At 40.3% G+C, this 27,523-nt stretch overlaps 1 protein-coding gene across 1 annotated transcript; it reads left to right on the forward strand.

Annotated features, from left to right (window-relative positions):
• Positions 1 to 348: 348 nt before the first annotated feature.
• On the forward strand, positions 349 to 27,308 carry myocd (myocardin; the record flags this gene model as incomplete). The annotated part of the gene is made up of 12 exons (XM_083904131.1): positions 349 to 525; positions 7,023 to 7,091; positions 17,547 to 17,731; positions 18,545 to 18,649; positions 18,736 to 19,046; positions 20,098 to 20,254; positions 20,338 to 20,850; positions 20,935 to 21,381; positions 22,028 to 22,132; positions 22,616 to 22,747; positions 25,069 to 25,126; positions 26,719 to 27,308. Exons 1-12 carry the CDS (start codon positions 471 to 473, stop codon positions 27,306 to 27,308), a joined length of 2,727 nt encoding a protein of 908 aa, XP_083760257.1. The 5' UTR covers positions 349 to 470.
• Between the last annotated feature and the right edge of the window lie 215 nt (positions 27,309 to 27,523).

Consider the following 27,523-nt stretch of genomic DNA (forward strand, 5'->3'; position numbering starts at 1 on the left):
CTCTGTGCTTCTATCTTCATCTGCTCCTCCTCCTCCTCCTTCTCCCCCTTAATGACAGTCAGAGCTGATAGGCAGATATATTTAAACTGGTGGTGGCAGAGGAGGAGGAGGAGGAGGAGGAGGAGGAGGAAGTCATCAGCTCCAGGTCTGAGCTCAGGAGGAGGCGTGGCTTTTTGGAGAACCCTCAGTTAGCTCCTCCCCTCTGAGAGCTAACCCCGTGTGCTGCCTGTGACTCTGCTCAGAGCTTCATGGACCAGAGCTTCACTGAGTCAGAGAGAGAGGACAGAAGAAGAAGAAGAAGAAGCTGCCGGTGTCTTCACAGAAGAGTTTTGAAGAGTTTGATGAAGAGGCTCCATCTGCTGTCAGGAGGAGGAGGAAGAGGAGGAAGAGGAGGAGGCGCCGCGGGGAGACGCTAACCCCCGCAGTGTGGCTTTAATTTGACTTGTGGAACCGTAAAACTGTGAAGCATTATGACTCTGCTGGGCTCCGAGCACTCCATACTGATACGAAGCAAGTTCAGATCAGGTAAGGGAGCACAGACGCACACACACAGACGCACACATACACACGCCTGTGGGCGAAGCAGCAACAGGTGTGCGACGACGGATTTACAGCCGCGGCGTGAACGTTGACGTCCATCAGCAGGTTCCTGCACTTGTTCTCCGTCGTTCTCGTTCTCTGTATTATCTGCCATCGCCTGTAGATGCAGATAATACAGGAGGTCAGAGGTCAGAGGTTATCTGTGCACGGCTGAAAGTGGAAGCAGCAGTTTGTTGTTGTGTGTGTGTGTGTGTGTGTGTGTGTACCTGCAGGAACATCTTGAGCAGCTGCTGAGGAGGATCTGTGTGTGTGTGTGTGTGTGTTTCTGAAGGTTCTGGACGTTGGAAGATTTGAGCTTAGACGTCGTCAAACCTCACGTTATCTTGGAGTGTGTGTTTGTCTGTGTGTGTGTCCAGTGAGAGTTGTCAGCCCAACACTGCCACCTCCCTGAGGAGAACGTTACTGTCCTCTCTCTCTCTCTCTCTCTCTCTCTCTCTCTCTCTGTCTTCTCTATATTTGCATTCCACGAATGCTCCAGCAGCAAATTATTCCTTTCCTTACAAATGTTTAGAGCATAATCAGCCGGGGGGGAAATGATGCCCCTACGACCCCCGGGGAGCACTGAGGAGGGAGGAGGGAGGAGGGAGGTCTTCTCCACAATCACACGAGTCAACAAAATCACTTTGTGAGGCTTTAATGTCAGCGATTTTATGAATTATGCAGAAATATGGAGCAAAAAAAAAACACTTAAAAATCAAAGTGACCATCACGTCTTAAAAAAAATAACATCTGAGCTGATCTTCTTCTGAACTCACTCTCCTGCACCAAACCCCATCGGGAAAACCATCGGTTTTACGCCATAGCGCGTCGCCACGGCCACGTCAACGACTTCTGCCTCCGTCGGGAAATGAAAGCGGTCGTATTTTGTCGTTTCTGCGCTTAAAAGAGTTTGTTTTGGTTTTCCTGGAGTGACATAGAGTGACCACACGAGGCAGCAGCAGCAGCAGCAGCACACCTGCAGCCTCGGTGTCCCCGTGGAATAAAAACGCTTCCTCTATGGGGTTTGGTGCGGGAGAGTGAGGCGAAATAAAGTGATAAATACGTCGCAGATTTACGCGTTTGAGTTGAAATTCACGAACGCGCGAGTGAAGTATTATTGCGTGAGTGAAGTGAAGTTGGGCGCCTGTAAATCTGCTTGTGATAAAAGCTGATGATGACGAGGACGATGAAGCTCTGCTTGTTCAGGATTTACAGTTTCAGAATCAGCAGCAGTTGTTGTTGCTGCTGCTGCTTATTAAAAGATAAAGATCTGACTCTAAGCGCTCCCCTCAGACCCCTCCCTCGCCCCATGTTTTCGCGAAACGTGACCCGGGTGAAAAAAACACCTGTTTTTATTGTTATTGTTATTATTATTATCGTTCATTTAAGGAACATGGGAGAACAGAAACACGAATAATTGAACAAAAAAAACCTTTAAAAATGCTCTTCAGACGCCGCATTTCCCTCTCAGATCAGTATCTCTGTGTATGTTTTGAGTCTATGTGAGACACGAGAGTCACGGTACACTGTAAATATTCAAATATCTGCTGTTTTTAAATAAAAAAAAGGACACGTACGTCAAGAAATTGACTGTAAACGTGGTGAAAATTCAGCTACTGCTGCTGTAAAAGTTATAATTTTGTTGATTCTGTGCATTTATTATTATTTATTTTTTTTAATCAATAGATGTCGTCATTCGCACTGTAAAATGAGGAAAAGTCATCACAGATATGACGATTGATTGATATAATACAACAGTTTTAGAATCGAATATAAACTTTTATTGTCGTTAGATTCTTAAAAAAACACTCTAACATACAAAATAAATTAATCTGAATAAATAATAGGAGATTAAAAAGCCGTTCGAATGAAACCGCCCGTTATTCTCTTATTGAATTTAAGTTTAAATACAGCGATAATAATAAAATACAGATAATATTTACACAAATACACACAAAACCTTCAAAAAAATGATCTTCAGTTGCTTTATTTATCTATTTAATTCTGCTTTTCATGAATAAAAAGGTGTAAAAAAAATCTTTTTGACTTAAACCAGGAAATATTCGCATTTAAAATAGAGAATCAGGTCATTTATAGACGACAGAATGTGATTTATGAGCGTCATTGAAGTTTTGAAATCAGGCTGATTAATCGATCATCAGGAAAACACTTGTGTCTGTGATCGTTCATTCAAATCCGCTCCATTGTTTTACTGTGACGCAGAAGAAATGTCCTTAAAGGCGTCAACGTTGAGGTCTAAGTTACTTTTGGTAACTTTTTTTTAAATAAATGTGTGGATTTTACGGTGAAACTGAAGCGTTTGACGGCAGATAAATGTTTGTTTTTGTCTCACAGCGACATAAACAAGTCACGTATTCTGACTGTAGACTTTTAAGGTGGATCAAAACAAACCTGAGATTCACCGTTTAGCGTCGTGTGTCACAAACGCTCGCATTCCTGCGATTCACATTCAGCGACGCCGTTAAAATTGATATATATCGCGTCTCCTTCTCTCTGTGAACGTAAATCACAGGACGACCGCGCTGGCCTGGCGTCATCATCGCTAACTTTATTGACTCCATAAATCTGGACAAATGTGTTAGACTCTGGGCTTTGTCGTCATAGATGAGCTGATATGATCATCGGTGTCTGTATTGGTTCATTATTGGTAAAACTGTAAAAAAAGTCAAATCCAGATGACGAGTTACTGAAAACAGAGCGGTCATGAATCTGTCTACCGATACAATACCGATAATTATCAATACTTATAAGTATCAGTATTTATGGATACTTATTCACAGTCGAAAACAATACAACAATACTTCATTTGAATTGTATCATATATTCTAGTAAAAAACTACTAAGTAGATGTTTGTATAATTTGGATTTAAAACAATACTGACTAAAGTACCGATACCGATAAGTATCGGTTCTTATTGGTATCAGTATTTAACAGAAGCAGGATAGTTTATTTTATGATAATTTTATACGGCATTGCAATAAAAAAAACACTCATTAGGGCTGAGGTGATACTGATACAATACCGATAATTATCGATATCGGTTCTTTAATGATTCTTAATGATACTTATTGATACTTAATGATACTTAATGATACTTAATGATACTTATTGGCACTTAATGATACTTATTGATACGTAATGATACTTAATGATACTTATTGATACTTATTGATCCTTAATGATACTTATTGATACTTATTCATCCTTAATGATACTTATTGATACTTATTGATACTTAATGATACTTATTGATGAGAGATACACCGTCATGTATCTGTCTACGTTTACGTGACGTCTGTTTTAACGTTAACGCAATCTGAATTTGTGTCTTTTTTCTTCTTCTTTGGTTTCGTTTTTCTTCTCCAAATGTCCAAGATTCATGAAAAAAACTATCCATAAAGTATCGATACTTATCGATATCGATAATTGATTCTTATTCACAATGAAAATCGGCACTATATCTTTAATTGTGATTGTATCATGATTTGCATTAAAAACCACTCAGTTTGGCTGCATATGAAATATGATACTGGAACGATACCAAATCGGTATTTATCGATACTTATTCACAATCAAAATCACCACTATATCTTTAATCGTGATTTTATCATGAATTGCAATTAAAAACCACTCAGTAGGGCTGCGTATAATTTGAATGAAATAGATACTGAAACGATACCATCCGATAACTATCAATGCTTATAGGTATCGGTATTTATCGATACTTATTCACAATCAAACTTTGAATTAATCAGGATTTTATCATGATTTGTAAAAACAAGAAAAAGTAAAAGTTTTGATTCTGAAGATACTGATACCATTAAGTATCGATACTTATAGGTATCAGTATTTATCGGTACTTATTCACAATCGAAATATATCGTAAATATATCAACAAAAATCAGCGCTGCCTCTTTCTAGTCGACCCAGAACATCGTAGAACTGGAAAATAACAATATAAATTTTGCAAATATCGTTAATCTCAGATATATATCGGTCATAAAAACAGCATTTAACAGCATATTTTTCGTTCCTTTAATTTCCTTAAACGTGTTTGTTTGGCGGTCGCGTGGCGGTTATTGTTAGAAATGACGTTTTCTTCCTCGACAGAAGTCTGTGTCGGTTTTCTCTCGCGACCACAAGGTCACGACCTCTCCACTGTAAACCGAAGCAGATGTGAGATGAAGGGAGGCGAGCGGCGAGCGGCGCTTACATAATCTGTGGTTCTCCCTCTGTGGTTCTGCGGTTCTGCGGTTACGTTAAAAGCCTCAGCTGCGTGAACATAAACCGTGAACCTGAGCTCAGACACTGAGTAATTAAAGGCCTCCACGTCGCAGATAACAGCCCAGGAAAAGAGGCACAGACACAGGACGACCAACAGACACACACACAATGTTTATGAGGCACACTCCCACCTACATACACACACACACACACACACACTGTGGACCACACACTGGCGAGGACCTCAGATCTGTTTAAAAGTCAGGAGCTGTGTTTATCGTCGTCTACATCCTGCTCACAGAAATATTTGTGAGCAAGCAGTGGTTTTTCTTCTTCTTCTACATGTTCTATAGACACATGTAGCATGTAGCATGTAGCATGTAACGTGCACTGCAAAATAAAAAAACACAGTATGACTGGGTTGATACTGATACAATACCGATACTTATTCATTATAATCTAATCCTATATTCTAGAAAACAAGTGTGTATAATTTGGATTAAAAAAACCATACCGATAAGTACCGATACCGATAATTATCTGTACTTATCGGTATCGGTACTTAGTGGTTATCAGAAGCAGAATCGTTTATTTTTATGATCATTGTATAATGCATTGCAATAAATAAATTAAAAAACAGTAGGGCTGAGTCGATACTGATACAAAACCGATAATTATCGATACTTATAAGTATCAGTATTTATGGATACTTATTCACAGTCGGAAACAATACAACAATACTTCATTTGAATTGTATCATATATTCTTGTAAAAACTACTAAGTAGATGTTTGTATAATTTGGATTTAAAACAATACTGACTAAAGTACCGATACCGATAAGTATCGGTTCTTATTGGTATCAGTACTTAACAGAAGCAGGATAGTTTATTTTATGATAATTTTATACCGCATTGCAATAAAAAAAACACTCAGTAGGGCTGAGGTGATACTGATACAATACCGATAATTATCGATATCGGTTCTTTAATGATTCTTAATGATACTTATTGATACTTAATGATACTTATTGATACTTAATGATCCTTAATGATCCTTATTGGCACTTAATGATACTTATTTATACGTAATGATTCTTAATGATACTTATTGATACTTAATGATACTTAATGATACTTATTGATACTTATTGATACTTAATGATACTTATTGATGCTTATTGATACTTAATGATACTTATTGATCCTTAATGATACTAATTGATACTTATTGATCCTTAATGATCCTTAATGATACTTAATGATACTTATTGATACTTATTGATACTTAATGATCCTTATTGATACTTATTGATACTTAATGATACTTATTGATGCTTATTGATACTTAATGATACTTATTGATCCTTAATGATACTAATTGATACTTATTGATACTTAATGATCCTTAATGATACTTAATGATACTTAATGATACTTATTGATGCTTATTGATGCTTATTGATACTTAATGATACTTATTGATACTTAATGATACTTAATGATACTTATTGATGCTTATTGATGCTTATTGATACTTAATGATACTTATTGATCGTTAATGATACTTATTGATACTTAATGATACTTAATGATACTTATTTAGCTTCAGAATTGTCTGCGTTACATTTTCTCAATAATAGCAAACACTAAAGTCAAAAGTTATTATTATGAACCCTTAAATCCTACGATTTAAAACCACACTTCCTGTACACTTTGCACTTTTTTTCTTTGACTAATTTAATCTGCTTTGATCTTAACTTAACTTAATCTATTTATCTATTTTTCTATTTATTCATTTATTTCCTTGCTGCTATTTGTGGTCTGCACCAAAACACCAGGGTTAACACTTGTTTACCAGGACGAGAGGAGAGTAAACAAGGGAAAGTTCCAGTGTAACCTTTAAGATCATCGTGTCCCCATTGACAGTTGTTTTGACCAACCACAGGGGGGCACTGCATCTTTCCATCTATGTGTTTCTCACTCAAATGTAAGGTTAAGTGATTTTATTGTGATTTTTTAAGTGACATTTATTCACAGCTATGTCGGTCAGAATGAAGGTGAGCGTCGATGTCTTCAGTATTGGGTTGAGTTCTCAGTCTGTCCTCACCTGTCCCTCTCATGTCTCTGTCTGTCTGTCCTGTCTCTTTGTCTCCATCTGTCCTCTCTCACTGTCTCCTCCTCCCTCCACCTTCTTCAGTCCTGCAGTTAAGACTTCAGCAGAGGAGGACACGAGAGCAGCTGGCAGACCAAGGCATCATCATGCCTCGTGAGTAACGCCGATACTAAGCCGCAGCACACACACACACACACACACACACACACATTCTTGTACTTGCTGCATACTGAGGAACGGGTAAAAGTGCTGGCAAAGTGAGCACCAGCATTTCCACCTTATAAATCAACACAATTACAAAAATATCTACTTCTTGAATGACATCGATAAAGAACTACTGGGTGCTGTGCCATAAAAAGTCTGCAGGTGGAGCCCCAGAGCAAAAAAAGTGTGTGAAACACCAGGGGTTTTTGTACCAAATTGAGGACCTCTGTGAGAGTATAGCATGTTTCAAACCTAAGGAAGTGATTTCGATGAAAACAAAGTGAGGACCGGATGAAAAATGTCCCCACTTCGTGAAAATGACCTCACTTTGTTGGTTAAAAACCCTCACTGGCTCCACGCCTCATTAAAGTCACATTCCCACAAAACTCGACTGCATTCTCCATCAGGAGCTGAAAGTCCAAATCTTGTATTTAGCCTCAAATTCTTCAGTTATATTCACCTAAAGTCATTTAAGTAGAGTTTAGAAACATAAGCGTTGATTTATGCGCCCCCTAGTGGCCACGACGTGAGTATTCCATTTCTTTTTGCTCCGTTTTTGGTCTCCACCGGCAAACATCTGACTCTGTAGCTCTGCAGTTTTCATGCTAATATGTTGTTTTTCATATAGAACAGGAAATAAACTAACAGCTGGTTCACTGTTGGTGTAAAAAATATTGCATAGAGGAGGTTTAGAACGTATGTAAACAAGATTTGTGCGGCACTTTTGTACATAAACAATCCGTTGTTGTGTTTTTGAACGTTCTTCGTGATCTTGGACTTGGCTCGCTGCGTTTTTTACGTCAAACGTGTTGGAGAGCAGTCGTGAGAAGCTGCGTCTTCACCTGCGTGGACTCGATTGACTCTGACAGTTCAGTGATTGTCTGTTTGAAACAAACACAATCTGCTGCTGGTTTAAGAAACAGGAGAAGGAGGAGGAAGAGGACGATGAGGAAGAATTGTTTTGCTTGAAGCAGAAAGATGGAAAAGATGGAAGTTTCTTTGCAGAGTAGAGCGTCGTCTTAAATTCAAACCTCCGACTGAAGGGGAACACGTGCACACAGCTGCCTGGTAGATCAGCCACTAGGAGGCACTGTTTGTTTCTGAACAGAGTCTGGAGGAGGAGGAGGAGTTCTGCCTTCGATGACTTGATTTGAACACTTTATTTCTGTGGAATTATTGATCAATAATGACCAAAAAAAGATGTAGATGAGGTCTACGTCTTATGTTGAAGGTCATGCTTTAATGAAGTTCGCGATCCTGTTTTACGCAAAACAAGCTACGACGCAAACAAAGACGAACTTTGTTTCCATGACAACCTCTCGTCAGCTGACGTCAACAACCTCCCGTCACGTTTTCCAGAGGCCGATTCGTGATGTGATTTAAGGGAAGAATGAGCGGAGGAGTCTTCCTCCCATTTAATGCAATCTGCACTCTCACCAATAGATGTCACTATTGTGGAAATTTTTGTCCATTTGGCCAAATTTTCCCTCTTTAACTGGACATCATTTTGGCTGCGTTAGTGCACGTGGCACCGTGTGTCCTCACTGTGTCCTCACTATGTCCTCACTATGTCCTCGGTGTGTCCTCACTGTGTCCTCACTGTGTCCTCACTATGTCCTCACTGTGTCCTCACTATGTCCTCACTGTGTCCTCACTATGTCCTCACTGTGTCCTCGGTGAGCCCTCGGTCTGCCCTCGGTTTGTCCTCGGTGTGTCCTCGGTGTGTCCTCAGTGTCCTCGGTGTGTCCTCGGTTGTTTTTTGTGGACACAGGGACGTTGGTGGTGGGGGACGTGGACGCCAGAGCACACTGGGATTTTGTCCAACGATATCTCTGGCACCATTGGCCGTTTCACAGCGGCTCCAGCCTCCAGATAAACTGCTGGTAAGTGCTGCGGGGGGAGGGGGGGGGGACGGAATCCAGAGGCCCCACGACCACGTTCCCTATCAGTTTTCTGGGAGTCTGTCGCAGATAAGGCACCGACGAGGAACGCGATTGGCCCACTGCGGTTTTTAAAAAAAGGAACTTTGAATTGGCCGTTTATCTCTGGTGGATTGCAGGCGGGTGGCGCAGATAGAGACGAAAACGCTTTGCGTTTGTTCGCGTACGCTCTTTCTTACACTTGATGTCTTATCGCTCTGTCCTCGCTGGATCTTTTTTGGACCAGTCCAAGTCCTGGTTTGTACCATTTTGTCCCTTGGAGCTGAGTTAGCACAGGCAGTGGTTGGAATCTGAGGAATGGAACACACCTGCAAGAATTACAAATTTCTCACAGTTTCTTTGAATTCTTGTTCATATCTCACAATGATCCCTGAATAATCTTCTTTGACACCTCCCATTTCCAAGAGGCGTGGCCAATGCGACGTAGATCAATCATTGGACAGACCTACAACCAATCAGAGCAATGATCTGGATTACTGCTAAAGGTTAAACGTACATATCGGCATTGATTATTGGTCCAAATGTTCCCGATATATCGGCAAAAAACTCTTCCGTCCTCATTTGGAGCAAAAACTTCCTCAAAATTGAATCGATAACTAGCGATGTAGACGTGTTTGGACTAAATCTGTGAAATGTTAGATTTTATACGATATTAGATGATATTATATAATATTTTTTCTGCAAAAACCTCTAAAACAACTTCAGTCCTGCTCTAAACTATCTAACATTCAATTATTTTGAGCCCTTTTAACCCTTTAAAGGTCAGTTTAAAGACTCGATGTTGCTGTAATCGCACATAAACAAATGTTGGGCGTCTGGGATGATGTCAAAAAATTAGCCAAACATATTGATTTTGAAGCGTTATTTTTATTAAGTTTTGTGAAGAATCCAGAGAAAAACCCAGGTAGAAAAGTTCTTGTTCAGACCGGGTCGTGACCTCCAGGTCTAATGCTGCAAAGACAAAGAGTGCTAACTCTTAGAGCTGTAATGTCCTTCAGCTCGTCCTCCTGTGTCTTTGTGTGTCTTTGTGTGTCTATGTCTGTGTGTGTCTGTGTCTGTCTGTGTGTCTTTGTGTGTCTGTCTGTCTCTGTGGTTGTTGTTGCTGCTGAGGAGAAGGCGATGGACACAGTGTCTGTGTGTGTCTGTGTGTGTCTTTGTGTGTCTGTGTGTGTCTGTGTGTGTCTTTGTGTGTCTGTGTGTGTCTGTGTGTGTCTTTGTGTGTCTGTGTGTGTCTGTGTGTGTCTTACCCTCAGAACATCTGGTGTTTATTAGAGGCTTCAAGAGTCCGACACAGTCAGGCCTCTCAGGCTCTGACTGACACACACACACACACACACACACACACACACACACACACACACACACACTATCTAATATCTCCTCATAAAGATAATAGCTGCAGGTTTTACTGCACGTTTTTCCTCTTTACTGCGTCGTTTATATTATCTTTTTTTTACCTGAAAACATGGAAAAGTGTCCTGTTACTGAACTTTACTGTTTCTACTGTTTTCACTGTTTTCACTGTTACATCACGTTACTTCACGTTACATCACGTAATATCACGTTACATCACGCTACATCACGCTACATCACGTTACATCACGTTACTTCTCGTCACATCACTTTACATCACGTTACTTGTCGTCACATCACGTTACATCACGTTACTTCTCGTTACTTCACGTTACTTCACGTTACATCACGTTACTTCACGTTACATCACGTTACTTCACGTTACTTCAAGTTACTTCACGTTACATCACGTTACTTCACGTTACATCACGTAATATCACGTTACATCACGCTGCATCACGCTGCATCACGCTACATCACGTTACATCACGTTACTTCTCGTCACATCACTTTACATCACGTTACATCACGTTACTTCACGTTAATTCACGTCACTTTACATTATGTCACGTTACGTTACGTTACATAACATTACGTCAAATTATGTCACGTTACGTCAAATTCCGCCACGTTACTTGACGTCATGTTACTTCACGTTACGTCGCGTTACTTCATGTTACTTCAGGGTACTTCAGATCACGTCACTTTACATCACGTTACTTCACGTTACTTCAAATTCCGCCACGTTACTTGACGTCATGTTACTTCACGTTACGTCACGTTACATCGCGTTACTTCATGTTACTTCAGGCTACTTCAGATCACGTCACTTTACATCACGTTACTTCACGTTACGTCACGTTACGTCGCATTCATGTTACTTCAGGGTACTTCAGATCATGTCACTTTACAACACGTTACTTCACGTTACTTCACGTTACATCACGTTACTTCACGTTACTTCACGTTACATCACGTAACTTCACGTTACTTCACGTCACTTTACATTATGTCACGTTATGTTACGTTACATCACATTACGTCAAATTATGTCACTTTACGTCAAATTATGTCACGTTACTTGACGTTATGTTACTTCAGATTACGTCACTTTACGTTACGTCAAATTATGTCACATTACGTCAAATTATGTCGTTACTTGACGCTACGTTACTTCACTTTACGTTACTTCGTGTTTCCTCACATCTCCTTACCTTCTCTCAGGAAGGATGTAAGTGAGGACACTTGATCCACCCGTGTGACCTTCACTGCCTCCTTCCCTAATTCCCACACTCTTAAAAACATGTCCTTTCCTTCCTTGGTTTCCTTTTTTGAGCCCTTGTTTCCTTTCCTTTGTCTTGATGTCTGTCTAAAAATGATCAAGTCTTTCTTTCTTTCTTAGACCGTTCCCTCGCTTCTCTCTTCCTTTCCTTCCATCCTTCCTTTTCTCTGCCCTTGTCCACTTTTCATCATTTTTAAATTTTTCCAGGACAAAAAAAAGTCACATGACACAGGTTCAACAATGTCTCTTCGTCTTTCTTCTTCTCTCTTTTCTTCTCGTCCTTCTGTATTTGAACTCCTTTGCTTTTATCATACGTTTGTTTACTCCTCCTCCTCTTTCTCTTCCTCCTCCTCTCAGTTTTTCCTCTCATTCGTTTTCGTATCACCATCTAAAAAACAAGAACCACTCGTCCTCTTTCATCTCTCTCTCTCTTTATCTCATCCATTCGTCATCCCTTTCGTTCTTCATTTATTTATTTTTGTGTCTTTCCTTTTATCATTTCCACCTCAATATTCCTCCATTATTTCATCCTCCTCTTTCTCCTCTCACAGATGCAGATAAATCTCAGAGATGAAGGAGACAGAAATACCTGAAATAACTTTATTATTATTATTATTATTATTATAATAATCTATAATATTTTTAATCATTCTCTTTGTCTGAGTTTGGCTCTGTTTCCTGTTTCAAAATAAGAGCGCTCGCTCTGGGTTTCTCCTGACTGGTTCTGGATCAGAGTCAGATTAAATCTCACCTGCTGCGTCTTTAATGATTTCACAGCTGATCCACGACTATTTTTCAGATTAAAAAGTAGAAAATCAATCTCAGTTAAAGGTGCAGTGCAGTCCTTTTCTTTCCTTCGTCTTTCCCCTTTTTTTCCCCCTCACAATTCCTCGTTCCTTACTTCCTTTCCTTCTTTACGTCCTTTTTCTATCCTTTTTTACTTTCCTTCTTCTTCTTTATTTATCTCAGTTTTTTTCTTTCTTTCTTTGTGTGAGAAAAATAACGTAACGTATTGACGAGCCCGATTAGCATAGCACCACTTCCTTTCAACCTGGCTTTCAAAATAAGAGCCTCCGACTTTCTGTAACTTTTACTTTTTTATTTTACTTACTCCTTTTCCTCTAACTCTCTTTGTTACTCGTTACTACCAAATAACATCAGAAAGTAATCAGTTAGTATTATGGTCTGTATTTACAGAATAAAGAGCTTAAGTAACGTTTTATATCAGAAAAGGACTTTTTGATCCTAAAGTACAGTAAATGTCATTCACTTTAAGACTTTTTACTCAAGTAATATTTGAAGGTATTTTATACAAAGTCTGCATACTTTCATTTGGAATTCAAATATTTGTTTTTCGCGCTCAAAGAATGTTGTTGACGCGGCGTTTGTTTGCTTCATCAAAAATGTTGTTGTTGTTGAATCGGCACATTTTCGTGTATTTATTTATTTGCGTGTCCTCGTCTTCGTCCTTGTCCTCCTCCTCCTCTGATTTAGCGCTGCGACTCGGCGTCACTCGTTCTTTTTTTTAATGTTTGCCACTCTGAGTTTCCCGTAAACACGTTGCGTTTGCGTCGTTTACTGAGACGAGCAGCAGCTGCGTTTGTGTTTGAGTGTGTACATGTGGGCGTTACCTGTGTGTGTGTGTGTGTGTGTGTGTGTTTGGACACACCTACAGAGCGCCGTGATACGATGAGGCTGTTGCGTCCGCCTCGCCTGCACAGCATTAACCCCTGACCTCAAAGCTCTACATCTACACCCCCCCCCCCCCTTGGCCGCCCGCCCCCCCGCCCTTTACACAACACTCCAGATGACTGCTTCGACCTCAGTGTGGCAGTGTTGGAAACTATGTGACCTCGCAGCAGCTTCTAAACCAGCAGCCACTTGAGAAGAGGAAGCGTACGTGACTCGCACATTTCCTGCAATTCTGACATCTCAATCTCGCGCAGGGCTCGCGAACGCATCGCTCACTGGTGCGTGTGTGTTTACATGTGTGATGAAGAACTGACTGTATTATAGTCTGTGAGCGCCCCCTGCACCTACACACAGGCGTACAACAAACAACACAGCCTTTTTCTAACTAGAAAATAACATTTCTAAATGGCACCAAACCCCATAGAGAAAAACGTCATTTTAAGCTCATGGTAACACAGCAGCTCCTGTTCTGCTGCGCTCTCATTTCACAAGTTTCTGCCACCGTGTTTAATCAAAACAAAGGTTTTCAAAAGTCGAAGTCAGAAGAAGAACACACTTGAATTCACTGATGGAGGCAGAGGTGGATTGACAACTTTGAGTTGAACTGTTGAGGTGTAATGTAAAAATTGCTGTTTTTTTCTATGGGGTTTGGTGTGGAGAATAAAAGTGCTGTCTAATGGTGAGATAAAGCTGGAAAAATATTCTGAAAATGCACGTTTGCTTCTGTACCTGATGTATTGTACTGTGTGTGTGTGTGTGTGTGTGTGTGTGTGTGTGTGTGTGTGTGTGTGTGTGTGTGTATTGGGAGGTCACTGAGTTGACACACAATGATTCTGCTGCTGTGATTGAAACCAGGGTCTGTTCTCGGCTGTCACATGTTTGGATACAAAAAGAGAATCTTATACGTCCACACACACAGACACACACACACACACGCACACACACAGACACACACACACACACACTGTCAGATAGCCGCACTTAGCTCCTCTCAGCTAAGCCAATCAGGAGGAAAAGTGTAACACCTTCAGGAGTGTGGTACGAAGTGTCAGTGACACACACTCACACACACACACACACACACACACACACACAGCTGTATTATCACATTTTTTTAAGGCAGTAAACGTTGGTGAAATTTGATGAATGTTGGCACAACTCTGAAAGATTTTATAAAATATGATAATATAGTATAATTTTTTTTAAGGGTTTTTAACTCACTACCCTCAGCTTGAAAGGCCAACACCATTAGGCCACTGGAGATTAGTGCTGTCCAGACATGTTGTGTATTCATCAACAAATTAGACACAAGAAAATGTAAAGAAAATTGTCAAATTTTGGATGACATAGTATAGAATTACGTTTTAGTAAAATTTCAGATGACATATGATGCTTTTTTAGACCAAAAAATGTTTTTCAAAAAAATTGACAAATTTTGGACGACATAGTATAGTATGACGTTTTTTTCAAAATTTTGACCAAATGTTTTTTTTCTCAAAAGTTGTCAAAGTTGGACGACATAGTATAGTATTACGTTTTAGTCAAATTTTGGAGGATGTATAACGTTTTTTTAGACCAAAAAAAGTTTTTCAAAAAAATTGTCAAATTTTGGACAACATAGTATATAGTATGACTTTTTTTTCACATTTTGGACCAAATGTTTTTTTTTCTCAAAAGTTGTCTAATTGGGATGACATAGTATAGTATGAAGTTTTTTCAAAATTTTGACCAAATTTTTTTTTTCTCAAAAGTTGTCAAAGTTGGACAGCATAGGATAGTATTATGTTTTAGTCAAATTTCGGAGGATGTACAACGTTTTTTTAGACCAAAAATGTATTCAAAGAAATTGTCAAATTTTGGACGACATAGTATGACGTTTTTTTCAAATTTTGGACCAATTTTTTTTTTTCTCAAAAGTTGTCAAAGTTGGACGACAAAGTTTAGTATTACGTTTTAGTCAAATTTCAGATGACGTATGATGCTTTTTTAGACCAAAAAAAGTTTTTCAAAAAAATTGTTAAATTTTGGACGACATAGTATAGTATGACGTTTTTTTCAAATTTTGGACCAAATGTTTTTTTTCTCAAAAGTTGTCTAATTGGGATGACATAGTATAGTATTACGTTTTAGTCAAATTTCGGACGACTTATGGAGCTTTTTTTGACCAAAAACCGTTTTTCAAAAAAAAATTCAAATTTTGGACGACATAGTATTGTATGACGTTTTTTTCAAATTTTGGACCAAATTTTTTAATCTCAAAAGTTGTCAAATTTGGATGACATAGTATAAGTATTACGTATTGGTAAAATTTCGGATGACGTATGATGCTTTTTTTAGACCAAAAAAATGTTTTTCAAAAAAATTGTCAAATTTTGGACGACATAGTATAGTATGTTTTTTCAAAATTTTCACCAAAAATGTTTATTCTCAAAAGTTGTCAAATTTGAATGACATAGTATAGTATTATGTTTTAGTCAAATTAGGACGACGTATGACGCTTTTTTAGACCCAAAAAAAATTTTTTTTTTAAATTTCATTTTTTGGACGACATAGTATAGTATGAGTTTTTTTTCAAATTTTGGACCAAAATCTTTTTTTTCTCAAAAGTTGTTAAAGTTGGATGACATAGCATAGTATTACGTTTTAGTCAGATTTGGAGGACGTATGACACCTTTTTAGACTAAAAAATGTTTTCCAAAAAATTGTCCAATTTTGGACAACATAGTATAGTATGACGGTTTTTCAAAATTTTCACCAAAAATGTTTATTCTCAAAAGTTGTCACATTTGTATAACATATTATAGTATTATGTTTTAGTCAAATTTGGACGACGTATGACGCTTTTTTAGACCAAAAATGTTTTTCAAAAAAATTGTCAAATTTTGGACGACATAGTATAGTATGACCTTTTTTCAAAATAATCACCAAAAAATTTTATTCTCAAAAGTTGTCAAATTTGGATGACATAGTATAGTATTATGTTTTAGTCAAATTTTGGACCAAAATTTTTTTTTCTCAAAAGTTGTTAAAGTTGGATGACATAGCATAGTATTACGTTTTAGTCAAATTTGAAGGACATATGACGATTTTTTAGAACAAAAAATGTTTTTCAAAAAAATTGTCAAATTTTGGACGACATAGTATAGTATTATGTTTTAGTCAAATTTGGACGACGTATGACGCTTTTTTAGACCAAAAACTGTTTTTCAAAAAAAAATCAAATTTTGGACGACATATAGTATGACGTTGTTTCAAAATGTTGACCATAATTTTTTTTTCTCAAAAGTTGTCTAATTGGGATGACATAGTCGACGCATGGCGCTTTTTTAGAATTTTAGACCAGAAAATGTTTTTCAAATTTTTTTTTTCAAATATTGGACAACATAGTATAGTATGAGGTTTTTTTTTTTATTTTGTCGTCCAAACTTCGACAAAAAAGTAATACTTTAGTCACTTAAGTATGACTTTTTTGGTCTCATTTTCTTCTAAACACTTTGATGACAAACAAAACAAAGACACATTTTTGACACTTTCATGTTTATTAAACCAAGGCGTTGAAAATGTCACATACACCACATTGTATATATCAAATTCTAAATCACATAAGTAATATATTATAGTTAAACTCGTATTTGTATTGTTAATGAATTCATTCATTCAAAATGCAAAAGTGAGAGGCAGAACGTCGGCCCAAAACAAGCACCATCATCAATATTTACGAATATAATATAATAATATAATAATATATAATATATATAATATAATATACTGTCTTATCCTTGCAATATTCAAGCAGAACTTGTGAAATTGTAGTTCTTAAACTCTGAGCTTTCAAACAAAACAGTAAGAATGAACAGGACGGGGTTTAAATATTAATATAAATAGTTAAATTACATCAAACTTAAACAGATTATTTGTTTCTGAACATCTCATAAAGCTAATGTTTCGTACATTTCACCTGTAAACATCACTGAATGTTACAAATGTTCAATAAATGGAGTTTGTTTTTCATCAAACAGGAAGCTAAACCTTCCTTTTCCAGGTACAGACTCACCTGTTAGCATCTACTATACAAAATGTCTTCTCAGCTCTCTGACGCCCCCTGCTGTCCGTCTCTCTGTTCTTTTTTTCACACAGTAAACCAGGGAAAGTTCCCAAAGCAGGAGGACTCGTACGCGTTCGAGGAGGACAGCGGCAGCGAGAGTCTGTCCCCGGAGCAGCACCACAGCGACGAGTCCCAGGGTTCGGCGTGTCCGTCGTCCGAGGCGGCGGGCAGCGCGCCGTCCTCGTCCTCCTCGCCTGCCCTCACCAGTCCCCCACAGGTAAAACGACCTGCTGCGTCCTCTCCATCCCTGGTTGTTTTGGTTGTCCTGCCCCCCTGTGGTGGCTCAGTGTAACTGCTCCTCTGGACCTTCCACGTTGATGAAATCTGTTTTGGATTAAAACCTCAGAGTCAACTTTCAACAACAAATCCCAGCAGATTGTTTTACACAAAGGAATCATAGTTAGAATGTGTTATTTTTGCGCATACATCAATATCTGCCTCCAGGGGGGATTGGGTGCCTTGCTCAGGGGAACCCTCCGCCTTGACCCGTCCCAGGATTTGGACCACCGGCAGCAGAAATGGTCAAAGTACGACTAGGGACATCAAACAAAATATGAAGTGAATAATTAAATATCATAAGATTTAAGAAGTAAGAGTATGCAAATATAAAACAGGAACAGGATTAGCAAAAAAGTGGGATAAAAACAAGAAAAGAGAAAACCGTAAAATTATAAAGAAATACATTGGTATCGATAAGACTATATATGATTTATACATGTTTATAACTTGGCTATTAACTCTTAAACAATTAAAGAAATGTTTTCAATCAAATATTGATGGAGTCTCACTATTTGGCAAGATCCCATTACGGGTCACGACTCACAAATCCTACAAAACATGCTAATAAATGTTAAAGTAAACAATTCTGCCAAAGCCCAAATGTATGGACTTGTTATTTGGGCGTGGACACCAGTGTGATTGACGGCTGGTGTCGTCCAATAGGATCTAGGTTGCAGGTGATTTATCTGAAATATGGGGTGTGTAAATATGACTTTGCAGAGTCACAAATGCCGGTGTTGTCTGTGAACAGGGAGGTGTAACCAGAGACCCAACCGATCAAAGCCAGGATGAAGGACTGTCCAGCGCCAACAACAGCCTGGCCACGCCCCCAATACCTGTCCCCGCCATCGTCAAGGTGAGCAAAGTCTTTAAGACGTTTAAAAAAAAAAAAAAAAGAGTTACGACCACAATCACCTCACGTCTTCTCAACGTCCTCCACAGTCCAAGACGTCGGACAAGAACCGGCACAAGAAACCCAAAGATGTGAAGCCCAAAGTGAAGAAGCTCAAGTACCACCAGTACATTCCTCCGGACCAGAAGGCGGAGAAGTCCCCTCCGCCCATGGACTCGGCCTACGCTCGCCTCCTGCAGCAGCAGCAGCAGCAGCTCTTCCTGCAGCTGCAGATCCTCAGCCAGCAGAAACACTCGCACACACACTCACAGAGTCATCAGCAGCACACACACACTCTGCAGGTCCAGCAGAGGCAGCCGGCGTTCAGCTACCAGCCTCACCCGCAGGTCCAGACCCAGAAGTAAGTCACAAACGCTAAAAGAAATGCTAAAATCATATCAATGTACCAGTTTGTGATGTCATAATCGTCACTGATCGAGTAATTGACCAAAGACTTTTGACCGGCAGAGGTCAGATTTTTGTCAAATTGTGGACTAATATTTTTTTTTTCAAAAAATTGTCACATTTTGGGTGACGTAGTTTACTATGACGTTTTTGTCAAATTTTGGACCCAATTTTTTTTCCCCAAAAATTGTCACATTTTGGGGGATGTAGTATAGTATGACGTTTTGGTCAAATTTTGGACCAAAAAATGTTTTCCCAAAAGTTTTCAAATTTTTGACGACATAGTATGATGTTTTTGTCAAATTTTGGACCAACTTTTTTTTCTTCCAAAAAATTGTCAAATTTTGGACCAAAAATGTTTTCCCCAAAAAATTGACAAATTTTGGACGGCATACCAAAAATGTATCTTCCAAAAATTGCAATTTTTTTGGTGACATAGTATTGTATGACGTATTTGTCAAATATTGGACCACATTTTTTCTCCCAAAAAGTTGTCAAATTTTGGACGACATAGTATAGTGTTTGTCAAATTTTGGAGCAAAAAATGTTTTCCCAAAAAATTGTCAAATTTTGGACCAAAATTATTTTTCCCCAAAAAATTCATATTTCAGACGACATAGTATAGTATGACGTTTTTGTCAAATTTTGGACAAAACAATTTTCTTCCAAAAATTGCCATTTTTTGGCGACATAGTATAGTATGATGTTTTTGTCAAATTTTGGACCAAAACATTTGTCAAACCATTTTCCTGTCACAGCTATTTGAAAGAGTTAAACTTGAAGAGTTTGAGGCTGAAGATTAGAAAGTTCTTGGGATTACTGACTTTTCTCAGATCAGATCTTTTCTCAGGATTAAGCGAGCTAGTACTACATTTATCCAGGTTTGGGACCAGCACTTGGCTGGATTAATCAAGCAATGTTGTGGTTTGTGTCTTTGACCTTTGACCATTTCTGCCAATAAACTCCATATTTACTTCCTTTGGTCCATTTCGATTGTGTGGTTGTAGAGGATCCAGTGAGCAGATCTCGGCGTGCGGCTCCACTGGTCCGTCCAGCGTGGTCAACAGCAACTCCTCGTCTCCGGTGAAGAGCACACATCCCAACCAAAGTAACATCTCAGCGGTCAAACCTGGCTCACTGCCGGCCAATCTGGACGACCTGAAAGTAGGTGTTGGAAGCGATTAAGACACTCAAAAGTCCACCGTGTCAGAAATGTTCCTAAACGTCTGTTCCATCTTCTCTGGAAGGTTTCAGAGCTCAGGCAGCACCTTCGTATCCGCGGCATGCCGGTCTCAGGCACCAAGACCACACTCATCGAGAGACTTCGACCCTTCAAGGACTCCAACGCCGGCTCCTCGCCGTCAGGCTCCTCCGACATCACTGCAGTGACCTTCCCCATCACACCCACAGGGTCCTTGTCCTCCTACCAGTCCCCGTCCTCCTCCAGCGCCCTGTCGCAGGGAGGCTACTACCCGTACCCGAGCACTTCCTCCACCCCTCCAATCTCGCCGGCCTCCTCGGAGCTCTCGCTCAGCGGCTCGCTCCCCGACAGCTTCAGCGACTTCCCCATGTCGTCGCCGACCCAGTTCAACCTGCAGCCGTCGCCGGCGCAGCTCGGCATGGAGGACGGCGGAGGACAGCGGGCGGGGAGCGGCGCCGCCGCCATGGACGGCGTGGAAGCGGAGAAGGATAAAATGCTGGTGGAAAAGCAAAAGGTGATCGAGGAGCTGACGTGGAAGCTGCACCAGGAGCAGAGACAGGTGGGTTTGCTGTGAGTGACGGAAATTAAATTAACATTAAATTAACTTTATTGTTTCTGACGTTTTGCTGCCACTTGTCGTCAGGTGGAAGAGCTGAAGATGCAGCTGCACAACAGGAAACGCTGCTACAGGGCAACGCAGGACGCCGCCGCCGTCGTCGCCCCGCCTCCATCTCGCCCCGCCACGCACCGTCAGCAGACTCCGGCTGCGATGGGCCAACACTTCTTCGGCGTGACCATCAAGCAGGAGCCCATGTCCCTGTCCACCAGCTGTCCTCTGTCCTCGCCAAAACAGCTGAAGAGTCCTCCCGCCAGCTGCATGGAGGACGTGGGACACTGCAGCGCGTCCATGTCGTGTATGGACACTGGGCCGTCCTCCGCCATGTCCGCCTTCCTCAGTCCAGAGTGCTCACCAACAGAATCGCCCAACGGGAAGACCTCCAGTAGTCCTCAACCGCCATCCCCGAATAACCCCTACCTGCTGTCGCCTCACCCCCACACCCCGGGCAACGGCCGAGCGTCCAGCATGCAGGTAGGAATTATCTTTACGAACTCTCCTCTCTGGTTAGCGAGTTAGCTAATAACAAATCAGGGTCGGGAACCAAGTCAAGATCCAACCGAATGCCAAAGGAACCAGAATTTAGCCATTACAAGAAAAGACGCTAAATTAGTTTAAGTCTACAACATCTTAAGAGTACATTTCCTGCTTTAACTCGTCATTAAAAGTTAGTTGCTTCGTAAACATAGACAACAAACATCAGACATAGTATAGTATGACGTTTCTGTCAAATTTTGGACCTCATTTTTTTTCAAAAAAATTTCACATTTTGGACGACAAAGTATAGTGTGACATTTTTGTCAAATTTTGGACCAATTTTTTTATTCCCAAAAGTTGTCAAATTTTGGACGACATAGTATAGTATGACATTTTTGTCAAATTTTGGACCAAATTTTTTTCCCCCAAAAATTGACAAATTTGGGCGACATAGTATAGTATGGGAGCGTAAATAGCTGATTTTCTCAATGGACTTTGTTCCAACAAAGCGACTGTTTCTAATACAAATATGATTTTTTTTTAACACTTTAAACCTATGCTAGCATGCTTCAAATCGTGATTTAGCCTTTGCTTCACACACCACGTGAATGATATTAGACTCTTTGTCTTGGTCCTTATGCAGCAGAAGACGGCGAACTGCTCTTATGGAGATTTTCCGTCCTCGGCCGACTGTGGCCTGAACCACAGCGGCTCGGTCAAATCTGAGAACCACAACATGCAGACGAAGGTACACTCACTCATTCACTCACTCATTCATTCACTCATTCATTCACTCACTCACTCATTCACTCATTCACATGCTTTTACAGTGTTCGTCTGAACCCCCTCACATTTTTCTTCTTTCCATTAATGTGTGATCTGTCTGATTCAGGGCTGCAACGATTATAAAGAGCGATTACGGGAACATTTTTCCGGTTTCTTTGCTCCATTCAACAAAGAAATCGTTCAAACTCGATCTGAATTTTTTGTTTTTTTGCACATTCGAGAACATCGTCTAACCGAGAACAAATAGTCAGTTGCAGCTCTGGTCTGATTCTACGTGAATGAACGTCCGTCGCTCTCACGTCAGTTCCTCCTTCACCAGAAACACGACGGCCAACTTTCCTCACAGTCAAATGTTTTCAATTCATGCGATCATTTGAAAAAAAAAAAACGTGACGACCTTTATTCTTACGTAGCTGATGTCACTTTTCACCCATCTCTCATGTAGATGTCAGTATTGCCCTCTCCTCGGCATGTTGGCCATAAAAGCCAGGTCTCTTCCCCTTCAGCCTTCAGTAGCTCAGATTCAGATGCATCCGACTTAAGACAGCCTCCGTGCTATGAGGATGCAGTCAAGCAGGTAAACTGAAATCTGTGCTAAAGCTCCGTGGATATTTAAATATTTAAATGGCTGGCCAGAGATTTTTTTTTGTTTTGCATTTTGACCTGTCGGCGTTGCTTCCTCCCTCCTCTTTCTCTTCTTCTTCTTTTATTTTGTTCTTTTCCCATCTGTCCATCACCCTCTGCTGCACCTCTTTTAATTCATCCATTCGCTTCGTTCACAGCACTAACGTCTCTCACCCTTCGTCAGGTCTGCAGCTCACTGCTGTTTACATTTACGGCAGATTTACATCGAACAGGCTGTAAATATCTGCTGCAACACAGAAATGTAAAAAATACGTTGGTAATGACAAAGTTTGTCCATTAAAAAATAGTCAATAACTGAAAAATATTCATATTTTTTAAATAAAACTCGTTCATTTCTGTCAAAACAAAGACCAACTTGTACTACAACTTAGCCAGCTAGCTAAAATATGATTATATATTAATGAGGGAGGCTAAGCTACAAACTTGCAAAACTATAAAAGCTATGATGACACAGCAAGTTCAGCAAGCTAGCCAGACATCTAAAAGACACAATAGCATTGGATGAGAGGCTAGAAAAGCTATGATTATATAGCAAGTATAACAACTTAGCCAGCTAGCTAAAATATATAATAATGTTTAAGGAGGGAGGCTAAGCTACAAACTTGCTAAACTATAAAAGCTATGATGACACAGCAAGTTCAGCAAGCTAGCCAGACAGACATCTAAATGACATAAAAGCATTGGATGAGAGGCTAGAAAAGCTATGATGATGTAGCAAGTATAGCAACTTAGCCAGCTAGCTAAATACATAATAGTGTTTGATGAGGGAGGACAAGCTACAAACCTGTTAAACTAGAAAAGCTATGATTATATAGCAAGTGTAACAACTTAGCCAGCTAGCTAAAATATATAATAATGTTTAAGGAGGGAGGCTAAGCTACAAACAAACTTGCTAAACTATATAAGCTATTATGACACAGCAAGTTCAGCAAGCTAGCAAGACATATAAAAGACACAATAGCATTGGACGAGAGGCTAGAAAAGCTATGATGATGTAGCAAGTATAGCAACTTAGCCAGCTAGCTAAAATACATAATAGTGTTTGATGAGGGAGGCCAAGCCACAAATCTGTCAAACTAGAAAAGCTATGATTATATAGCAAGTATAACAACTTAGCCAGCTAGTTAAAATATATAATAATGTTTAAGGAGGGAGGCTAAGCTGCAAACAAACTTGCTAAACTATATAAGCTATTATGACACAACAAGTTCAGCAAGCTAGCCAGACATATAAAAGACACAATAGCATTGGACGAGGGGCTAGAAAAGCTATGAAGATGTAGCAAGTATAGCAACTTAGCCAGCTAGTTAAAATACATAATAGTGTTTGATGAGGGGGGCCAAGCTACAAACCTGTCAAACTAGAAAAGCTATGATTATATAGCAAGTGTAACAACTTAGCCAGCTAGCTAAAATATATAATAATGTTTAAGGAGGGAGGCTAAGCTACAAACTTGCTAAACTATAATAGCTATAATCTAAAAGACACAATAGCATTATGAGAGGCTAAACTACAAACTAGAAAAGTTATGATTATATAGCAAGTATAGAAGCTTAGGCAGCTTGCTAAAACATATAATAGTGTTTGATGAGGGGGGCCAAGCTACAAACCTGTTAGACTAGAAAAGCCATGATGATATAGAAAGTATAGCAACCTAGCCAGCTAGCTTAAATACATAATAGTGTTTGATGAGGGAGGCTAAGCTAAAAACTTACTGTCCTAGAAAAGCTATGATGATGCAGCAAGTATAGCCAGCTAGCTTAAATGCACAATAGCATTTGATGTGAGAGACAAGGCTAAAAGCTTGCTAACCTTGTGAAGCTAACATTAAAAAGGCCACTCTTTCTCAATTAGATGATACATTTAAGACAATTCAGAAATGATCCGACCTTCAACTTAAAAAATAGTAAGGTAATATCTGAAAGTTGTAGTCCCTACACCAACTACTTCGACTTTATGCTAGTACAAGTCTAATGTTGTCAAACAACATACAGCTCAAATGAACGGGTGTAAAATTAAAGGTCAAACATTAACTTGAGTGAAACACAAACAATATTTGTTTGAATTTAATGAAGAAAATGGATTTTGAAGCTGAAAAAAATAAAGTTAGTTTCACCTAAATCTTTCCTCTGCAAATCTGAGTTAACCGCTTGAAAGCTTGAGTATTTACCTGTAAAATCCTCTCATTAAAATACATATTTTCAAACGTTACTCTGAATAAAATTGGATTTTGTTGTCGTTTTCTTTTTACAGCAAATGACCAGAAGTCAGCAGATGGACGAACTGTTGGACGTCCTGAAAGAGAGTGGAGGTAAGAGGAACCCCCCCCCCCCCCCATGTGTGTACTGTAACCCTAACCCTAACCCACGGAGACACAAGTGGGCAACACTTGTAAATAGATATATTAGATATATTTGAACTTCTAATCCCAATTTGACCAAGTAAAAGGAAGACGGAATGAGCCAAAAACTTCTTCAGTAGTTCTTTGAAAATACGCATGAAAATTGAAGATGTTAATCCAGCTGTTGTTGTTAGCTATAGCATTAGCCGCAAGTGAATCACCGATTGCGTTTACGCAAATCGAGCCCCGCCCCTCACTTAGAGGACAGTTGGCCAGATTTCGGACCCGATATGGCCCTTTATGACAGTCGTGGGCTGATTTGCACAGATTATCAGGGGCCAAATGATCGCGATTTTAACGTCATCGCATCAGAGAACGTATTAAACACTTCCCGATATGGTTGGATTAAACAGGGAGTGTGTCTAGCTAGCTAAAATATGTAATAATGTTTAAGGAGGGAGGCTTAGCTACAAACAAACTTGCTAAACTATATAAACTATGATGACACAGCAAGTTCAGGAAGCTAGCAAGACATCTAAAAGACACAATAGCATTGTATGAGCGGCTATAAAAGCTATGATGATGTAGCAAATATAGCAACTTAGCCAGCTAGCTAAAATACAAAATAGTGTTTGATGAGGGAGGTCAAGCTACAAACCTGTTACACTAGAAAAGCTACGATTATATAGCAATTGTAACAACTTAGCCAGCTAGCTAAAATATTAAATAATGTTTAAGGAGGGAGGCTAAGCTACAAACTTGTTAAACTATATAAGCTATGATGACACAGCAAGCTAGCCAAACAGCTAAAAGACACAATAGCATTATGAGAGGCTAAGCTACAAACTAGAAAAGTTATGATTATATAGCAAGTATAGCAGCTTAGGCAGCTAGCTAAAATACATAATAGTGTTTGATGAGTGGGGCCAGGCTACAAACTTGTTAAACTACAAAAGCCATGATGATATAGAAAGTATAGCAACCTAGCCAGCTAGCTTAAAGACATAATAGTGTTTTATGAGGGAGGTTAAGCTAAAAACTTACTAACCTAGAAAAGCTATGATGTTTTTACACCAACTGTTGTTGTTGTTAGCTATAGCATTAGCCGCAGGTGAATCACGGAATGTGTTTAGGCAAATCGAGCCCCGCCCCTCACTTAGAGGACAGTTGGACAGATTTCGGACCCCGATCTGGCCCTTTACGACAATCGTGGGCAGCCTTCCAATTTGAAGGCTGATTTGAACAGATTACCAGGCCAAATTGTCCTGTAGCGCGAGGGATTAGCAGACGTGATTTTAGCGCCATCGCATCAGATAACGTATTCATTTGATTAAACACCATGCGTGTGGTCCTGCAGCTCGACCGGTTTGCGTAGTCTGTGCTATAAAACAATCGGTCGTTTAGGTTGGGGGCAGACTTAACTTGCGTGAGTAAAGTCAAAAGATCCCGCAACTCGGAGATCGCGAGTAAAGCCACGTGTGAACGCACCGTTCCCCCTCTCGCCGGTATCAGATCCCTCTTCCTCCTGTGACTCCGCCCTCCTCTCCCTCTCTCTCTTTAAGAGATGCCCGCTAACTCCAGAGAGGACAGGGAGGTGCGCTGTGTAACCAAAGTTGTCCCTCACACGTCCTCAGGGTGCCCCGGCCTCCTCGTCCCGCGGTGCCACCGCCACTACGAGCACCTCTACCCGGAGCAGCCCCACTACGAGCACTCGGCCAATCACAGCGCCGAGAGTCACCTGGAGACCCTGCTGGGGAGTCCCATCGGCCGCGGCGCGGAGGCCGCCCTTCCCAAGATGGCCGCCGCCACCGCTGACGACTGCTGCGACGGGCACAGAGAGGGCGACGGCTACGGCAGCCCGCACAACCACCACCACCATCACCACAAACACGTGACCGGCAGGGACCAGATGGACACGCCTTTGTCGCCTGTCAGCGCCAAGGCGACCGCCTTCCCCGACGTGATGGGGATGGTGAACATGGCGTTCAGCGAGACGCCGTGGGAGACCATGGAGTGGCTGGACCTGATGCCGCCGAACTCGGCCGCGGCCTTCAGCGTCCCTCCAGCGGGGGGCGTCTTTAACGCGGAGTTCCTGGACGCCACGGACATTAACTTGCACTCTGCCATGGACCTTCACCTGGACCACTGGTGAAGGCAACAGCACCGCCCTGGTGTTCGCTAACACTTAGCAATGCTTTTTTATAATTTTTTATTCCATGTACACATCGCGATGGCTCAGGTTTTTTGAGGTGTGGTTGGATGAAGTCGAGACGTCTCCACGCCACCATTCTTTGTCCGATACTGATATCTAGTTAGCTTAACGGCTCAACGTTAGCGCACGACACGTTTCCGCGTAAGACAACTGAC

Source organism: Microchirus variegatus (assembly GCF_963457635.1).
Source record: "Microchirus variegatus genome assembly, chromosome: 17".
Classification (NCBI taxonomy): Eukaryota; Metazoa; Chordata; class Actinopteri; order Pleuronectiformes; family Soleidae; genus Microchirus; species Microchirus variegatus.